This window comes from Triticum aestivum, chromosome 2D (assembly GCF_018294505.1).
Source record: "Triticum aestivum cultivar Chinese Spring chromosome 2D, IWGSC CS RefSeq v2.1, whole genome shotgun sequence".
NCBI classification, from domain to species: domain Eukaryota; kingdom Viridiplantae; phylum Streptophyta; class Magnoliopsida; order Poales; family Poaceae; genus Triticum; species Triticum aestivum.
In genome coordinates, this window is record NC_057799.1 from 474,395,643 (window position 1) to 474,412,578 (window position 16,936).

Consider the following 16,936-nt stretch of genomic DNA (forward strand, 5'->3'; position numbering starts at 1 on the left):
TCGTACAGGGTTGTACGCGCGCTCTCCGCGGGCATAAAAAGACAATCGTGCCCCTCTTCACGAATCGTTTTTGACAGATCTCAGCCGTCCTTGTGTTTCTCCCCCTCGCGTTTAGCCCAGGGGGGAGCACCGGAGCAGAAACGATTCATCACGGGAAATGTCAAGTCCTGTTCGTTACTCTCAGTCTCTCAAACCACGTGACACGGCAGGCAGGCTAGCTCATCGGCAGACGGCCGCCGGACTGGCCCGTGCTCGCACTACCAGCCGACCGGTACCTCACACGAACGATGCCTCCTCGCCCTCGGCGAAGAACTTGCCCGTCGGCCCGCCCTCCGGCAGCAGCGCCACCTTCACCACGTTACGCGCGCCCTCCTCGGGCGTCAAGATGCCCGAGTTCATGGTTATGTCCGTCTTGACGTAGCCTGGATGCGTGCAGTTGACGCGCAGTGCGGGGTACCTCCTCGCTAGCAACCTGGAGTAGGCGTTCATGGCGGCCTTGGCCACCTTGTACGCCGAGTACCCCATGGGCCACCCGCGCGCCTCCAGCGCGTCGGCCTCGAAGTCCCTGAGAGCAACTCCAATGGGGCGACCCATTTCGTCCGCGGCCGTCTGTTTGGGTCGGCGCAGACAGAAAAGGCGGCCCAACGCGCCGACCCAAACGGACGCGCGTCCGTTTTTCGTCCGTGGGCGACCCATTCCCGGCCCATTTTTTAGCCTGATTTGCGTCGGCACGGACATGCGACGGACGCGCGCGCGCTCGCCTACTCCTGTCCCTGGGCCCGCTGGTCTGTGGCACATTGGCCTCCCCTCCCCTCTCACCCCCTGGCCAACAAGCAACCCTCGCCCCGCCTCCTCCGTAACCGACGCCGCTGCCCATTTTTGCCGGCGACTCTTCCAGCTGCCGCCGCCTCCACATCCGCCCAGCAACGCCGCCCCTGCCCCCAGTCACCCGCCGCCGCCGTTTTGCCGCCGGGAGCAAACTGGTTCCCCACCGCCGCTTCCCCCACCGCACAGCCGCCCGCGACCAAGAAGACGCCTCGCCATCCCCGCCACATCCGACCGGCACGCTCATCGGACGCCATCACACTCGTCGGACGCCGGCAGGGCAGCTAGCTGGTCTGTGGGCGCCGCGTATCCCCTCACCGGCCGTCTCCTTCTTCGACACCCGCAAGTTGTTCGATAGTTTGCCAAGGTACGAAAATGGACTCCACCGACGAGTTCTTTTTCCACAATTTCCTTTGCGACTCCGACAATTCGTCGTCCGACGACGAGGAGGAGATATTGGCTACCGTGTTGGTCCATCACCACCTCAACAACCAGCGGCTGTTGTTCCATGGCTCCATTCAGGGCCACCTTCCGGCGTTGAATCGTAACCGAGAGAGCGGGCATTTCCTTCTCTGGAAGGACTACTTTGATACAACAAGCCGTTGTTCAAACATCACAAATTCCGCCGCCGGTTCCGTATGAGTAGGCATGTTTTCAACCGTATTAGAGAGGGAGTGGTCGGCTATGATGACTACTTCGAGTGCAAAGAGGATGCCGTCGGCAAGATTGGTTTCTCCTCTTATCAGAAATGCACTGCCGCCATCCGAATGCTTGCATACGGAGTGCCCGGTGATCTCATTGACGAGTACGTCCGTATGAGCGAGTCTACATGCCTAGAGTCCCTGTATAAGTTCTGCAAGGCTGTGATTGTTGTGTTTTGCCCTGAGTACTTGAGAGAGCCGACAGCTGAAGATACAGCCCGTTTGTTGGCGATGAATGCCAGCAGGGGCTTCCCGGGGATGCTTGGCAGCATAGATTGTATGCACTGGGAGTGGAAGAACTGCCCTTCTGCTTGGCAAGGGCAGTATAAGGGACATGTCAGGGCTTGCACTATCATACTAGAGGCCGTGGCGTCTCAAGATCTCTGGATCTGGCACTCTTTCTTTGGCATGGCTGGATCACACAATGATATCAACGTGCTTCAGCGCTCGCCGGTGTTTGCTAGTCTTGCCGAAGGCAACAGCCCACCGGTGAACTTTACTGTCAACGGCCACAACTACGACAAAGGGTACTATTTGGGTGACGGTATCTATCCTCAGTGGACCACTATTGTCAAGACAATACCCAACCCTGTCGGAGAGAAAGGGAAAAGATTTGCCCAAGAGCAAGAGAGTGCTAGAAAGGATGTCGAGCGTGCCTTTGGTGTTTTGCAATCTCGATGGGGCATCGTTCAGTATCCTGCTAATACTTGGAGCACGCGGAAACTATGGGAGGTGATGACTGCTTGTGTGATCATGCACAATATGATCGTAGAAGACGAGCGCCCGGAACGTCTGTACGATCAAGGCTTTCAGTTTCAGGGTGAGAATGTTGTGCCTGAGCATGGAGTAGCGGCAACATTTGAGCAGTTCACTCAGTTTCATGAAGACATGCGTGATTGGGAAACTCACGTGCAACTGCAAAATGATTTGGTTGAGCATAGGTGGACTCATGTTGGTAACCAATAGACGTATCTTCTTTTATTCGTTTGCAAAACTATGTGAAACATTTTTATTTGTATTTGGCTTGTAAAACTACACTATTTATTTGGGTGGCTAAACTATTTTGCTTGTTATTTCATTTCACAATATGTTTGAATGCAAATCAATGTAAAATTGGGTGGCCAGCTGGCCACACCTGCACATATAGATCGGCGTGTTGAGCGTGCTGCCAACCCATATGAAAAACAGGACGGACGCCACGAGCGTAAGATTTCAATGCATGTCAGGAGCACCATATATATCCTTCACGGAGAGGCGTAAGGGCAACTCCAATCATCCACAAATGTCCAGACCAGACGATCTGGTCATCCAGCAAAAGTCACCAAACGTCAACTGGTTCGGGACGTCCAAATTTCCTCAAATGTTAGCAGCGGTAGTCATGGTCTATGGTACGTTTCTTCTCTGACCCTTAATTTACTTTTCACAATCCGTGCTTCATAGGCTCTTATTGCCATGGCATTTCTAACGCCGACCATTAGACCATCCGCAACCGTTCAGACCATGTGGTTCAGATGTGTTTTACCATCAAACGTGGACCTGTATCAGTCCGTCGACCGATCTGGACGTGATTTTTCCCGCAAACTGAAAACAAGCTGGGGGGTTTTGTGGGTGTCCGGACCACTATCACACCCTCGTCCGGCAACTGTGACCCGCCAAACCCCTTCGCCCCCCCCCCTTGCCAGCACGGTTTCCCCCCACTACTAGGAAAAGGACTACTAGTGGCGCACCAGTTTTTGCCTACTAATGGCGCACTACTGATGCGCCACTAGTACCACGCCACTAATATTTTTTACTAATGGCGCACCACTGGTGCGCCATTAGTATCTGGTATACTAATGGCGCACCAGGCAGGCAGTGCGCCATTAGTATAGGCCACGGTGCGCCATTAGTATGCCTCCCAGGGGGCCATATTTACCCATGTGCTCTGGCTTACTAATGGCGCACTAGTTGATGATGCGCCACTAGTAATGTATTTGGAAAACAAGAAAAATCCAAATTTACAGAAAACAACCTATAAGGAAAATAATTTAAAAACAAAAAATGAAATAGAATCATATTTTTTATTATAGTAAGAATAAACAATGTCTTTACAAGTATCCAATAAAAGGAAAATTGCAAGGAAATAAAAGAAAATCCTAAAACTAATCTTCTAGTAATCCTTTCTTCTTTTTCTTCACTTTATCCCTGCAAAATGTAACAAAATAAACAGAAATACAAACAAACTATTTATTACATGTCAATATTGTCATTTTTTTATGTAGAATTAGATATGAGCATATATTTCCAGAATTACATGGTGTGAATATTGTATGAGTAAGGTTATAATGGAAATGAATTGCAGAGGACATATGAGGTTCAACACTAATCATCAACAACAAAATCGTGCAAGAAATGATTGATCAGTAAATGGACAACCTTCTTAGAGATTGTCATGCGATGTCCAATGAATCAACAGGAAATAAGTAACATGCCTTCCAAGACATAATTCACTATTACACATAAATGTATATCCCAAACTGAAGAACACGCTAATATGTAATCATCATTTAGAGATACCAAACAGGAAGACCATTCATTTGGTCGCAAAATGACCTACTTAACTAGTCCTTGACCATCCATCATGCGCAAGAGCAAAGATAAAGATGGGCCTTGCAGCAGCGCCCAGCCCTTGGAACAGTCCATTGCATTACGTGGAACATGCTCAGATTAAGCACTATATCATCACAACTTAACAAAAGTAAATCTGAGACCCATCAAAACTAAAGATTCATCCTACTTGAGGATCGTCACTAATCATGGACACCAAAATCTTCCATTTGCAAGAAATGCTTCATGAGTAAATGCATAACCTTTTGGCATATAAAGCTTACACATTTTTCTGCATCCAGTAGCAATTAGGTAACGAAAACAGTGAGCGGCTTAGATGGGATACAAATTGAAATAACACTGTCCAGCAGCAAAAGAACCATAGCTAGTAAGTGACCAACACTGTCCACACACGCATCATACAAGACCAAGACCTCATCAGGCCACACCCTAGCGTATGAATAGACCAACACTGTCCACACACGCATCATACAAGACCAAGACCTCATCGTCGATGTCGTCCATGGATGACTCCTACTCCATCCAAATCAAACAAACAAATGAGAAGGGGCTGAGATACAGAGCTAGCAACCAATTTTTACAGAGAAGTTCTAAAATTTTCTGGGTTCATATATTCAGCATGTTGACAAACAGAGGCAGTGTAGCGCACTAGGCTAGAGCTTAGAGCTATGCATGTACATTGATTGTTATAGCAGTGCAGCGACAACTACTTGTTTAGATGCATATAAATCATCTCCTTGCTTGAAGTAGAAAGAAAGCAGAGTAAAGGGCCCTGAAGATGTTGACTACTCACTTAATTAGAAGGTAGTGAGAGAATCCCTTGCCCAGTTGGGACGAGTTTCAGACCGGCGGTGGAACTTGTTCTGGCCTGTTGAGGATCCTCAATGGACAAGAGAATGAAGGCATCATCAGCTGACACACAAAAAAGGGCTCTCTGAAAACTAAAACGACCATGGGGGTGCTGCTGCTTACCCGAGCTAGGAGCCGTCTTGTCGGAGGGGAGTTTGCCCTCGTACACGGCATGGTCATTGGCCCAGCTCGGCTGCACCACACCGGAGCAAGCAACCAAGGCACTGGTCTTGCGTCGAGTTGCGTTGACAACGGAAGAAAGTCCGGTCTTACACACAAGTAAAGACTGAATGTTCAGTGGCATGTACGTACATTATAATGGCAGTCCATACAGAATAAAAATGACGCCACTTGTGGCATCAGATAAATTGAACCAAGCGGGCCAATGGATCAATTTGACGGACAAATTAACCCAAAAGCATGGCATGTACGACATCCATCCATCCAACCAGCAAGCATCAATTAAAGTGCTTATTCATTCATTCATTTATTCATTCAGGAGACATGATGAGATGGATAAAGTGAGCAATCTAACCTAACAATCCGTCCATAAACAGCAGGCAATGTAATTAATTAAGCCCGAATCTGGGCATGGAGATGCAAAAGCACAAGAGAGAAGGAAGAGACCGAGAGGTGCATTCAGATTGAAACTGAACTGAACTGCACAATGGCAATCAACACCACCAGAAAGAAGAATTGCAATCAATCAAATTGGCAAGCTAGATAAGATGTGCTCACCATGTCCACCTGCAGTAGGCAGAGGAGGAGGGAGCAGCCATGCGTCGTGCACCTGCAGCAGCAGTAGCAGCTCGTCCGGAGCAGCCTGCCCTGCACATAAAACGAACCAATGAGGGGAGGGGAGATGAAGAAGATGGCATGCAGCCGCACGCACCATGGTCGGGGTCGGAGATCCGTCGCCGGAGATGGCCTGCAGCCGTCGTCCGTCGCCGGAGGTTGAGGCGTCGTACCTCCATGGCTAGGCTAGGCTAGGGTTTCTGGCATCTCCGTCCTGGCTTCTGCCGGCCCTGCATGGATGGTCGCGGCTCAGGTCGACGACGGGACGATGCGCCGTGGATCTGGATCTGGGCGCTCCTCACCTCCCTGGAAGCTCGCCGGAGAAGGCCTTCCCTTCCCTCCCCTCCTCTCCTCTACTGGGAGAGAAGAGGAGAGAAGAGAAGAGAAGGTGAGGTGCGGCGGCGCTGCAGGGAGAGGAGGCCACCATGACCGGGCTCCTCCTGCTGCCATGGTCGCCATGGCATCGGGCTAGGGTCTCGGCCCGACCGGGCAGACATAGGAGAGGATAGGAAGGTCGCCGGCGCGGCGTGGATGGGGAGAGGAGGCCGCCGGAGAGGTGACGCGGAAGAGGAGATCGGCGTTGGGTAAGAGCCGGAGGAGAGGCGGGTGGCTGTGTCAGCAGGAAGGGGAGGGGAGAGAACGTGTACGCGGGGATTGAAGTGGTGGCCAAGTTACTAATGGCGCACCCATTACTAGTTCAACTAGTAATGGCGCACCACACCCACGGTGCGCCATTAGTAGTTTTGAAAAATAAAATAAAAAACAATTTAAAAAAATGAAACAAAATTAGTAATGGCGCACCAGGGAAGTGATGCGCCATTACTAGTTGGATGTGATGCCACACTAATGGTGCACCAACACATGGTGCGCCATTACTAAATAGTAATGGCGCACCACATGCATAGTGCGTCATTAGTGTCCATATTGGCTATAGCTGTTTTTGTAGTAGTGCCCCCCGAAGCCAACTGCCCGCGGACGCGACCTTATTCTGGCACCGGCATTGAAGCGGCTTGCTGGCCGAGGGCACTGTCCGTGCCGCATCCCCGGTATCCGCGCCTATTCAATATACGAGAGACGTTTACTAGACGGGATGGAACGAATATCTATCACGCCCTTTCAACGTCAGTCCCTTCGTATGCCGCCATTAAACAGGCTCGCCAGCCAAGAAACTAACTTCGACGCCCACGCATTGACGCACTCGGATGCTTAGCCTCATCAACATCAACTATTTAAAAGCGGCCACAACCTGCTGACATCACACCCTGCTTTACTTGAGGAAGTAGCGAATCTGACTCCACTGTTAGAGCAATTCTCTCGCGGCCCATAAGAACTTCTGTCTTTGGCTGACAAGTAATTAGTCATCGCGTAGAGATTTCTCTCCATTCACTAGGGACATATTTCTGTTAAGCATTGCCAAACATAAGTCTCAAAACTTTTTGAAACCCCTCTTAATAGTACGATGGCCCTATGACTCAAAGAAAGAAAATGAATTACGAAACAAAATTACTTCTTCACTTCGTCTTCATTCTTCTCGGCTGGAACCATTTTCTCTCCAACGCCACGCGTAGAAATTGCTTCACTTCAGCAATATTTTTGGGGGTCATTTCCTCCACACAATCTCCTCGATTGCTTTATCATACTCCTCTTTACTCTAGAGACTATCTCTCTTTGTGTGCACTAACAAACACGTTAGTCCCTCACTGTTTCTGTCCAGCAATCTCCAAAACAGTCGGGCAATCGATTGCACCAACATCACCTTGTCTTTGGCAAACTTTCCTGTATGTTCGATAAACCTATGGTCACCTCTAGGGGAAAAGAAAATTATCTAAATCCAAACCGAATCAATGATAATCACCCTCTTTGTTTTGGAAGAAAAATCATGATGACTACATTTTCATCCGCGTTTACGAAAACTATTGGAAATATGCCCTAGAGGCAATAATAATATGGTTATATCATATTTCCCGCTCATGATAAATGTTTATTATTCATGCTAAAATTGTATTGACCGGAAACTTAAATACATGTGTGAATACATAAACTACATTGTGTTCCTAGTAAGCCTCTACTATACTAGCTCGTTGATCAAAGATGGTTAAGGTTTCCTAACCATGGACATGAGTTGTCATTTGATAATAGGATCACATCATTAGGAGAATGATGTGATGGGCAGACCCAAACGTAAGCTTAGCATCAGATCGTTTAGTTATTTGCTATAGCTTTCTTCATGTCAAGTATCTGTTCCTTCGACCATGAGATCATGCTACCCCCAGATACCGGAGGAATGCCTTGTGTGCTATCAAACGTCACTTCATAACTGGGTGATCATAAAGGTGCTCTACAGGTATCTCCGAAGGTGTCTGTTGGGTTGTGTGGATTGAGACTCTGGGCACTCTCGGTAATACAACATCATAAGAAGCTTCATGTGCCTAATGAGTTTAGTCAGGGGATCTTGTATTACGGTGTGACGCCCGGATAATTAAGCTACAGTAAACCTCTGCTAATGATGCCACGTCACCTCAGTTATTGTTGATAAACTCGCATCGGTTCGAAACCCAGTTCAAACTTCAAATTTAAAATCAAGGCGACATCAAAAGTTTTCAAACATTAAAACTAAAATATTCAAGAGGTGACAAATAATGCATAGGTAATTATGGTGGAGAATCCACATTTTTATAAAATATTTAATGCACTAAAATAAATAAAACTGTGGCTAAAATAAATATATAAATATCATTTAAATAATAAAAATGTACCAAGTATTTTATTATTGCACCAAACTAAAATAGGTGTAACTAAAATAGAACAGAAAAATAATAGATAAATGAAAAGGAAATAAAAACAAAAGCTAAAAAAGAAAGAGAAGTTGAACACCTCCCCCCCCCCCCCCCCCGACTGGGCCTCGGCCCAGCAGGTCACCAGGCCAGCCCAGCCGACGCCCCCCTTAACCCCACTCCCCTGGAACCCTAGCGCCGCACCCCCCCACTCGCGCCCCCACCAAACCCCTCTCGCTCCCTCGTCTCCTCCCCCGATCTGATCTGGATCGGGGCACGGCCCAGTCGCCGTCGACGCCCGTGGTCCCCGCCGACATCGCCGTTGTCGCCCGTGGATCTCGCGCCCCGCCGTCGAGCTTCAACGCCGGATTCGCCGTCTCGCGTCCCCGTCCTCATTGTAAGTGCATCTAGTGCCCCTTAGTGATTTTGGTGTATTGAAGACTTATAGGTTAAGGGACTAATGTGTTTATGAGTGTACACAGGTCTATAAGTCTATGAGGAGTTTGATATTTACAGAGAAAGTCGACCCCTAAAAATGAAGTTCTTCGACTGAAGACTTTGGATTTCTGAAGACTTTCTGAAGACTTTGAAAGTGAAGAAATTGGTGTGACCTTGAAGACTTGGTATTCATTTGAGGAACATGAAGCGTGAAGACTTTTGTTTTCGTAGTTTCATTTTCTCTTTCTTGAGTCATAGGAAACACCGTACTGTTAAAGGGGGTCGAGGAAATACTAGGGAAAAATTTCCATGTGATGCTCAACTCAAAATCCTACACCTACCAATCCCTTCGAGTGAAGCCACTGGAAATCTCATACAGTTCAGTCATATTCTTCAGTGACAGAGATGAAGTTCTTCTGGTCTCTAAGGAATTTGTTCTGACTGAGGAGTTAGGAATTCGCTAGTGCGGATTGCCTACATAGTGAGGAACATGATAGCCCTGAGGAATTTGAGCCTCAAATATCCGACCGTTGCTGTGCTATGCGCCAGCTGTCCCAAAATATCTACCCACCTAACGCTCATATCATTGAAGGGCATTTATGTCTTATCATGTCGGGCTGCTCCCTAGGCTATAAATAGCCGCCCCCTACAACCACTAGTTGGTTGGCTGCTCCGAGAGAAACTGACATTTGTCATTTGAGAGCATCCCATCCTCCGAGGACTTTGAGCGAAAATCATCAAGTGAGGAAACCCCAAACCCAAACACCTACAAACCCAAAGTGATTGAGCATCACTGAAGAGATTGATCCTGCATGGATCCGACCCTTGTTACCTTTGAGGACTGTGCTTCTTCCAGACGGTTAGGCGTCATGGTCTAGAGCATCCAAGAGGAATTGTGGATCGCCGAGTGACCGAGTTTGTGAAGGTTCGGAAGTCACCTGAAGACTTACCACGAGTGATTGGGCGAGGTCTGTGTGACCTTAGCTCAAGGAGAATACGGTGAGGACTAAGTGTCCTGGACTGCGTGTTCAGGACTGGGTGTCCGGGACTATGTGTCCTCAGGTTTAAATACCTAGCCGCTCCAACTAGATGTACAACTAAGACAGCAGTTGGCACTGGTCTACCAAATCATTGTCTTCACCAAGCTTACTGGTTCTATTTCCTCAACTCTTTCATTTCCTCATTACTGTGTTGTGTGCTTGTCATATCTGTGTTTGAAGACTTCGACAGAAGACTTTCTCAATTTCCTCAGTTCAATTTCTTCAGTCTGTTTGTCTTCATCCTGTGCTATCCTGTGTTTACGCTTTATGTACTCTGTGTTTGTCTTCATTTCATCATGATGACCATGCCTATGTTCTGCTATACTTACTCTTGAGTAATTATTCCGCTGCAAGTAGTTCTTCGCTAAGGAATTTCCTCACCAGCAAATTCCTCAGTGAAGAATTCATAAAAATCGCCTATTCACCCCCCCTCTAGTCAATATAATGCACTTTCACTCATCCCCGACCAGCCTCCTCGAGCCACGCCGCCCCCGCTTCCCTCCATCGCTGGTGAGGCCCACGGCCTCCCCTTTCCCTCTGCCAGCGCCTCGCACCTGTCGTGCTGCTACTGCTAGCGTCGCGCACGTCATGCTCCGCACCCGTGTAGGCTCACCTGCCGTCCATTCCCGCTCAAACCGCGGCCACCGGTCGACGCGGGCCACAGCGCCCATTCGGTGGGTCATCTCCGCGCTGCGTTTGGTCGCCGAAGCGACGAGATCGGTGTACGCCGCCCCGTCGGGTGGTTGCCGGCGTGCACCACCGCGCGGGCGTGCGTTTTGGCCGCTCGGTTCCCACCGGACATGTGGGCCCGCCCGGTTTAATTAGGAACTAACCTTCCCTGTTTTGTTAATGAGGCCATTGCCTAATCTGGATTAATGCAATAACCCCCCTAATAAGTGTATGACAAGTGGGGCCCGCCCTTGAGAATGTTTAAAAAAGGAAAATAAATAAAGAAAGAAAATAATTAATTACTTAATTAAAGAATTAATTAACTTAATTAATCATGATTAGATTAACCTAATCACTAAGTTCAGTTAATCAATCCGTTAGTTTAGTTAACAGTCAAAAAAATACCTAGATACAACTACTCTCCATGACACGCGGGGCCCACTACACTATTCACCCTTTGACCAGTCAGATGTTGACTGGGTCAACTCAGTCAACATGCCCCACATGTCAGCCTCTGTAGACCCTGCTGTGTACACTTCAGTGTGTGCACACAGCATTTGACTATTAATTTTGAATTAATAATAATTCCAGAATTTGGGAAAATCTTTTAAAACTTTAAAAATTAATATAAAATAATTCGTAACTCTGATGAAAATACTTTATACATGAAAGTTGCTCAGAACGACGAGAGGAATCCGAATATGCAGTCCGTTCGTCCGCCACATATCCCTAGCATAGCAAACGTGCAACAATCCCCCTCCGGTTCCTCTGTCCGAAAACGTCAAACACCAGGAATACTTTCCCGGATGTTTTCCCCCTTCGTCAGTAGCACCTACTACTACGTTAGGTCACCTCTAGCACCGCGTAATGCCATGTTACACTTTGTGATGCTTTGATTGCTCTGTTATTTATTGTGTTCCCCCTCTGTTACTTCTTTCCGGTAGACCCCGAGACTGCCGGCGACCCCTAGTTCGACTACGGTGTTGACGACCCTTCCTTCTTGCCAGAGCAACCAGGCAAGCCCCCCTGATCACCAGATATCGCCTATTCTTCTCTATACTGCTTGCATTAGAGTAGTGTAGCATGCTACTGCTTTCCGTTAATCCTATTCTGCTGCATAGCCTGTCATTGTTGCTACAGTTGTTACCTCTTACCTGCAATCCTAAATGCTTAGTATAGGATGCTAGTATTCCATCAGTGGCCCTACACTCTTGTCCGTCTGCCATGCTATACTACGGGCCGTGATCACTTCGGGAGTTGATCACGGGCATATGCTATATACTTATATTGTTACATTACTTATGATATTGTTCGGAGATGGGGGCTGAAGGGGCAGGTGGCTCCATCCTGGTAGAGGTGGGCCTGGGTTCCCGACGGCCCCTGACTGTTATTTTGTGGTGGAGCGACAGGGCAGGTTGAGACCACCTAGGAGAGAGGTGGGCCTGGCCCTGGTCGGCATTCGCGGATACTTAACACGCTTGACGAGATCTTGGTATTTGATCTGAGTCTGGCCACTGGCCTATACGCACTAACCAACTACGCGGGAACAGTTATGGGCACTCGACGTCGTGGTATCAGCTGAAGCCTTCGTGACGTCAGCGACTGAGCGGCGTGCGCCGGATTGGTCGTAAGCCTGTGCTTGTTTTAAGGGGGCTAGGTCTGCTTCCGGCCGCCATCGCAACATGCAGGTGCGCAATGGGCGATGGGCCCAGACCCCTGCGCCATAGGATTTAGACCGGCGTGCTGACCTCTCTATTGTGCCTAGGTAGGGCTGCGACGTGTTGATCTTTCAAGGCCGGGCATGACCCAGGAAAGTGTGTCCGGCCAAATGGGATCGAGCGTGTTGGGTAATGTGGTGCACCCCTGCAGGGAAGTTTATCTATTCGAATAGCCATGATCTTCGGTAACAGGATGACTTGGAGTTGTACCTTGACCTTATGACAACTAGAACCGGATACTTAATAAAACACACCCTTTCAAGTGCCTGATATAACCCGGTGATCGCTCTCTAACAGGGCAACGAGGAGAGGATCGCCGGGTAGGTTTATGCTATCCAATGCTACTTGGTGAACTTGCCATCTATTCTCTTCTACATGCTGCAAGATGGAGGCTGCCAGAATCATAGTCTTCGACGGGACTAGCTACCCCCCTCTTATTCTGGCATTCTGCAGTTCAGTCCACCGATATTACCCCTTTACACAGATACCCATGCATATGTAGTGTAGATCCTTGCTTGCGAGTACTTTGGATGAGTACTCACGGTTGCTTTTCTCCCTCTTTTCCCCCTTTCCATTCTATCTGGTTGTCGCAACCAGATGCTGGAGCCCAGGAGCCATATGCCACTGTCGACGACGACTCCTACTACACCGGAGGTGCCTACTACTACGTGGAGGTCGCTGACGACGACCAGGAGTAGTTTAGGAGGATCCCAGGCAGGAGGCCTGCGCCTCTTTCGATCTGTATCCCAGTTTGTGCTAGCCTTCTTAAGGCAAACTTGTTTAACTTATGTCTGTACTCAGATATTGTTGCTTTCGTTGACTCGTCTATGATCGAGCACTTGTATTCAAGCCCTCGAGGCCCCTGGCTTGTATTATGATGCTTGTATGACTTATTTATGTTTTTAGAGTTGTGTTGTGATATCTTCCGTGAGTCCCTGATCTTGATCGTACACGTTTGCGTGCATGATTAGTGTACGATTGAATCGGGGCGTCACAAGTTGGTATCAGAGCCGACAGCCTGTAGGAATCCCCCTTCCACACTCCTTGGCCGAAGTCGAGTCTAGACATTGCAAAACTTTTTACTAACATGGCTGTGTGTCTTATGGGCCCACGTCACCATTGGGTGGTACTGGGATCTTTTACTCCTCGATCTTTACTCTGGGACTTTTAACTCTCTTCTATTCGGGTTAAATGATTTTGCTAAAATCTAACTTTAGGTTCTCGAAAATACTTCCTCCCGGAGAGCCCTTTCAGGCCAGATGATCGCCTGCTGCACTAGAAGATTCTGAAGACACTCTCTGATGCTTTTCCGAGACCCTTGTGCCCTTCGCCGTTGCGATCCCTACCACCGAGACATCCCCATTGATAGGTACTTATACTTGCCATCCATACCTTCATTCTCGATTACTCTTGTTAGTACAAGATACACTGAACTACTTCCCGCTATTCCGAGAATCCTTTGTGCTTACTGCCTTGCAGCTCCTTTTCCTCATGAATACATGTATGAATAATTCCTCACACTTATTGGGGATTCGTTCATCCCCAGTTGTTCAGGTGTTTTGCAAAATTCTTTGAAATGCCATTCGATCTTCCGAAATCCTCAGTAGCCTATTGCTCTTGATCTTCTTTACCTGCTTGCATAATGGTTACTTCCATATGTCAAGCAATATTCATTAAAATACTTTGTGATCGACATTCTGATCCTGTTGATTCAGCATGCGTGTGAATGCACAAATCATCAGTATTCCTTGAAAATTATCCTTCCGGCTCGGACGTCATTTTGAACATGAGCTGGTTGTCGACCAATCGAATTGCCACCGTTTGTGCCTCTAAGTCTATTCGACTTACTTATCTGTTGATCAGAGCATCTGCTTCTGATCCCCCAATTTGGAATTCATAATTCCTTGTATTTAAGATCTTGATTATCAAGATATTTCTATAATCCGATGCCTTTTTGCATTATTTCTTCTTCTGGTTGAACATATATGCTCACATCAGATTCTTGGCGGTCCGCCAGATCGTTTGGTGGATTATTATCCGATCGTATATGCTCACATCAGATTCTTGGCAGTCCGCCAGATCGTTTGGTGGATTATTATCCGTCCGTTCCTGCTTATTCTCAAAACCTTGAGTTCTTCCCCTAATACATAATGCCTTTGGTAAATTGTATCATTTGCCTTGACAACCATGCTCTACTTTCGAGCTTGTATTATTTACTCCTGAAAATATGTTTCTATGATGCCCTGATGGGTTGAACCTATGCCTTCCTTAATCTGTGTGAACCCGAAAGATTTCACGGGTCATACTTATCTGGTATTGCACCAGGTAAAACTTTCAACAACTAATGACATTTTCAAAAAGCGAGAGGTGAATGGAAGGTTATACATTGAAGAAGTGGGAGTCGACCTTGAATTTGTGTTCATGCCCATGGACACGATGTAGATCCTATCATGGAAACTTCTTGTAATAATAACTATTTCCTTGATATAGGTTCATCTAGTATCCATGTTTGGTCCTTTGCAACCGTGGTTCCGACCATGATTGTTCTCCTTTGATTCCATTTCTCAGACAAGATGAAGTACTTGTCTTCTACAGATCATTTCATGTGTCCATCGTCTACTCTGCTCTACCGTCGAGTATTACACTCTGGTATCTCGAGAATATCACGGAACTACATAACTTCTTGTGAGTTCTTTATCAACTATTATTTCTCGATGATTCCAATTTTCTCCGGGTTTTGAGTTGTTTGTCACTCGAAACACCGATAACTGAATCGAGTCCGTTCTACGGTTCAACTACTCTTTGTAATCCTTATTACCTGCGAGTTGTACTCGCTGATGTCATTCCCAACCGATTGGCTACATCATCATCGTCATGTTAAAGCTTAAACTGTGCTACCTGGTCCTTCCTCCCGGAGCACAACTTTTCGACGATGAGATAACCTTACGCCGATCTTCCTTGTCGTATCATTCGCCTTGAACAGCAAGCTTGATTTCGAGTTTGTGTCATACCCTTGGTTTCAAAAACCTTCGCCTCATCATTCCTTTGACTTGATGTCATCACCGATCGATTACATCTTTGTGGAGCCTCTCGACAAAATCTGTCGTGATCATCATCAACATTTTGACTCCTTCCAGAATATCAATCAAATGCATGATGACAAGTACCACCCTTGCCCCTCGATGATTTGTGTTATCATCGACAACATTATTGCTTTCCCTCCAACACAAACTTGTTCGTGTTTTGTGTTATACCTGGGGATCTGTGCTATCCAGCAATTATTCTTCTTTACCTTGCAGTATTACCATCTTTTATGTCAAGAATGTCGTGAGAATTTAACCACCTCTTATGACATCTTGATACAGGTGATACTTCTTGCCATATCCATTCATTCCTTGGTCCCCGTGTTGTTCCTAACCGGAAAATCGACAATTGAACTATGATGAGTGAATTTAAAACTTCTAGCAACCCTATTGCTTTGAAGTGAATGGCCGATAGTTTCATTCTAAGTCATTTGGTTATCAAATCACCATTCTAACATTGATCGTGCTACTTAGTCCATACTTCTAGGTGCACTTTCGATCAATGTTTAATTGTGAATGTTTTTCCTCGAGCATACATCATTATATCATTTGATCTGACAAATGTTATCTCCTTGTTCACCTAATTGTGGAGATCCATTTTTTGGAAATCTCGAGGAATTGTCTCTGAGTCCATCAGCCACCCCCTCACCCCTTTCATTGGTTTAATGATGAATACTTGTTTCAGAACTCACCTCCATAGTTCATTTCCAAAAATCTAACAATGTCATCTCGTCAATTGTGTCGCACCTTTTCTTCTCGGGCATCCTGAGTTTGAGGTATCCTAACACCGATCAGATCTGAATTTCGGTCAGATATGATGGTCGGAACTTTTTTCAAGAGTTATAACACTGGTCTTTTATGACCCGGTAAGGTGATGTCATGCCCATCACACCTGGCCGGAGGACCTATTGTTATAGTTCCCTTCTTAGCAAGGTTAGCGATTCTTCCATGAGGAAATCGTAAGACTTATTCTATAAGTTGTTCCTGATGGATCCTTTGTGCATCCAAATTCTGACCCTTACTTGATGACCATGTCAATTCTATCTTGAAGCATGTCTGTGGTACTCTAATCATCGATAAGGACATTTGAAGCGCCATGCTAAATTTCCTTTATCAATTATTCAAACACTGTTGTTTGGGTAATGTTGAGGATATAGACCTTAGAGTCACCCGCCAGGAGGGGCCGGGTTACTCATATGGTCGTTGCCAGAAGCCCGGAGCCAAGCTTGAAGACGATGGGCCAGAGATGGGCTCAAGACCCGGATATGGCTTAAGGCCCGTAGTTACAATCATTATTATGGTAGAACTTGTAGTGTAAGGCAAGAATAGTTGAGAGTCCGAGCCGGACACTCTTATGAGCCGGCCGGGACTCTGAGAGCTGCTGGGCGTCAGCCTCCCTATATAAAGGGACGACCCGGCAGCGGTTTAGGAACAAGA

The 16,936-nt window shown here is 47.1% G+C and overlaps 1 protein-coding gene across 1 annotated transcript; it reads right to left on the reverse strand.

Annotated features, from left to right (window-relative positions):
- Positions 1-276: 276 nt before the first annotated feature.
- Positions 277-10,653, reverse strand: LOC123055855 ((+)-neomenthol dehydrogenase-like). Its single transcript, XM_044479688.1, has 2 exons — positions 10,643-10,653; positions 277-565 (listed from the first exon to the last, which is right to left on the reverse strand). Exons 1-2 carry the CDS (start codon positions 10,651-10,653, stop codon positions 277-279), a joined length of 300 nt encoding a protein of 99 aa, XP_044335623.1.
- Positions 10,654-16,936: the final 6,283 nt, after the last annotated feature.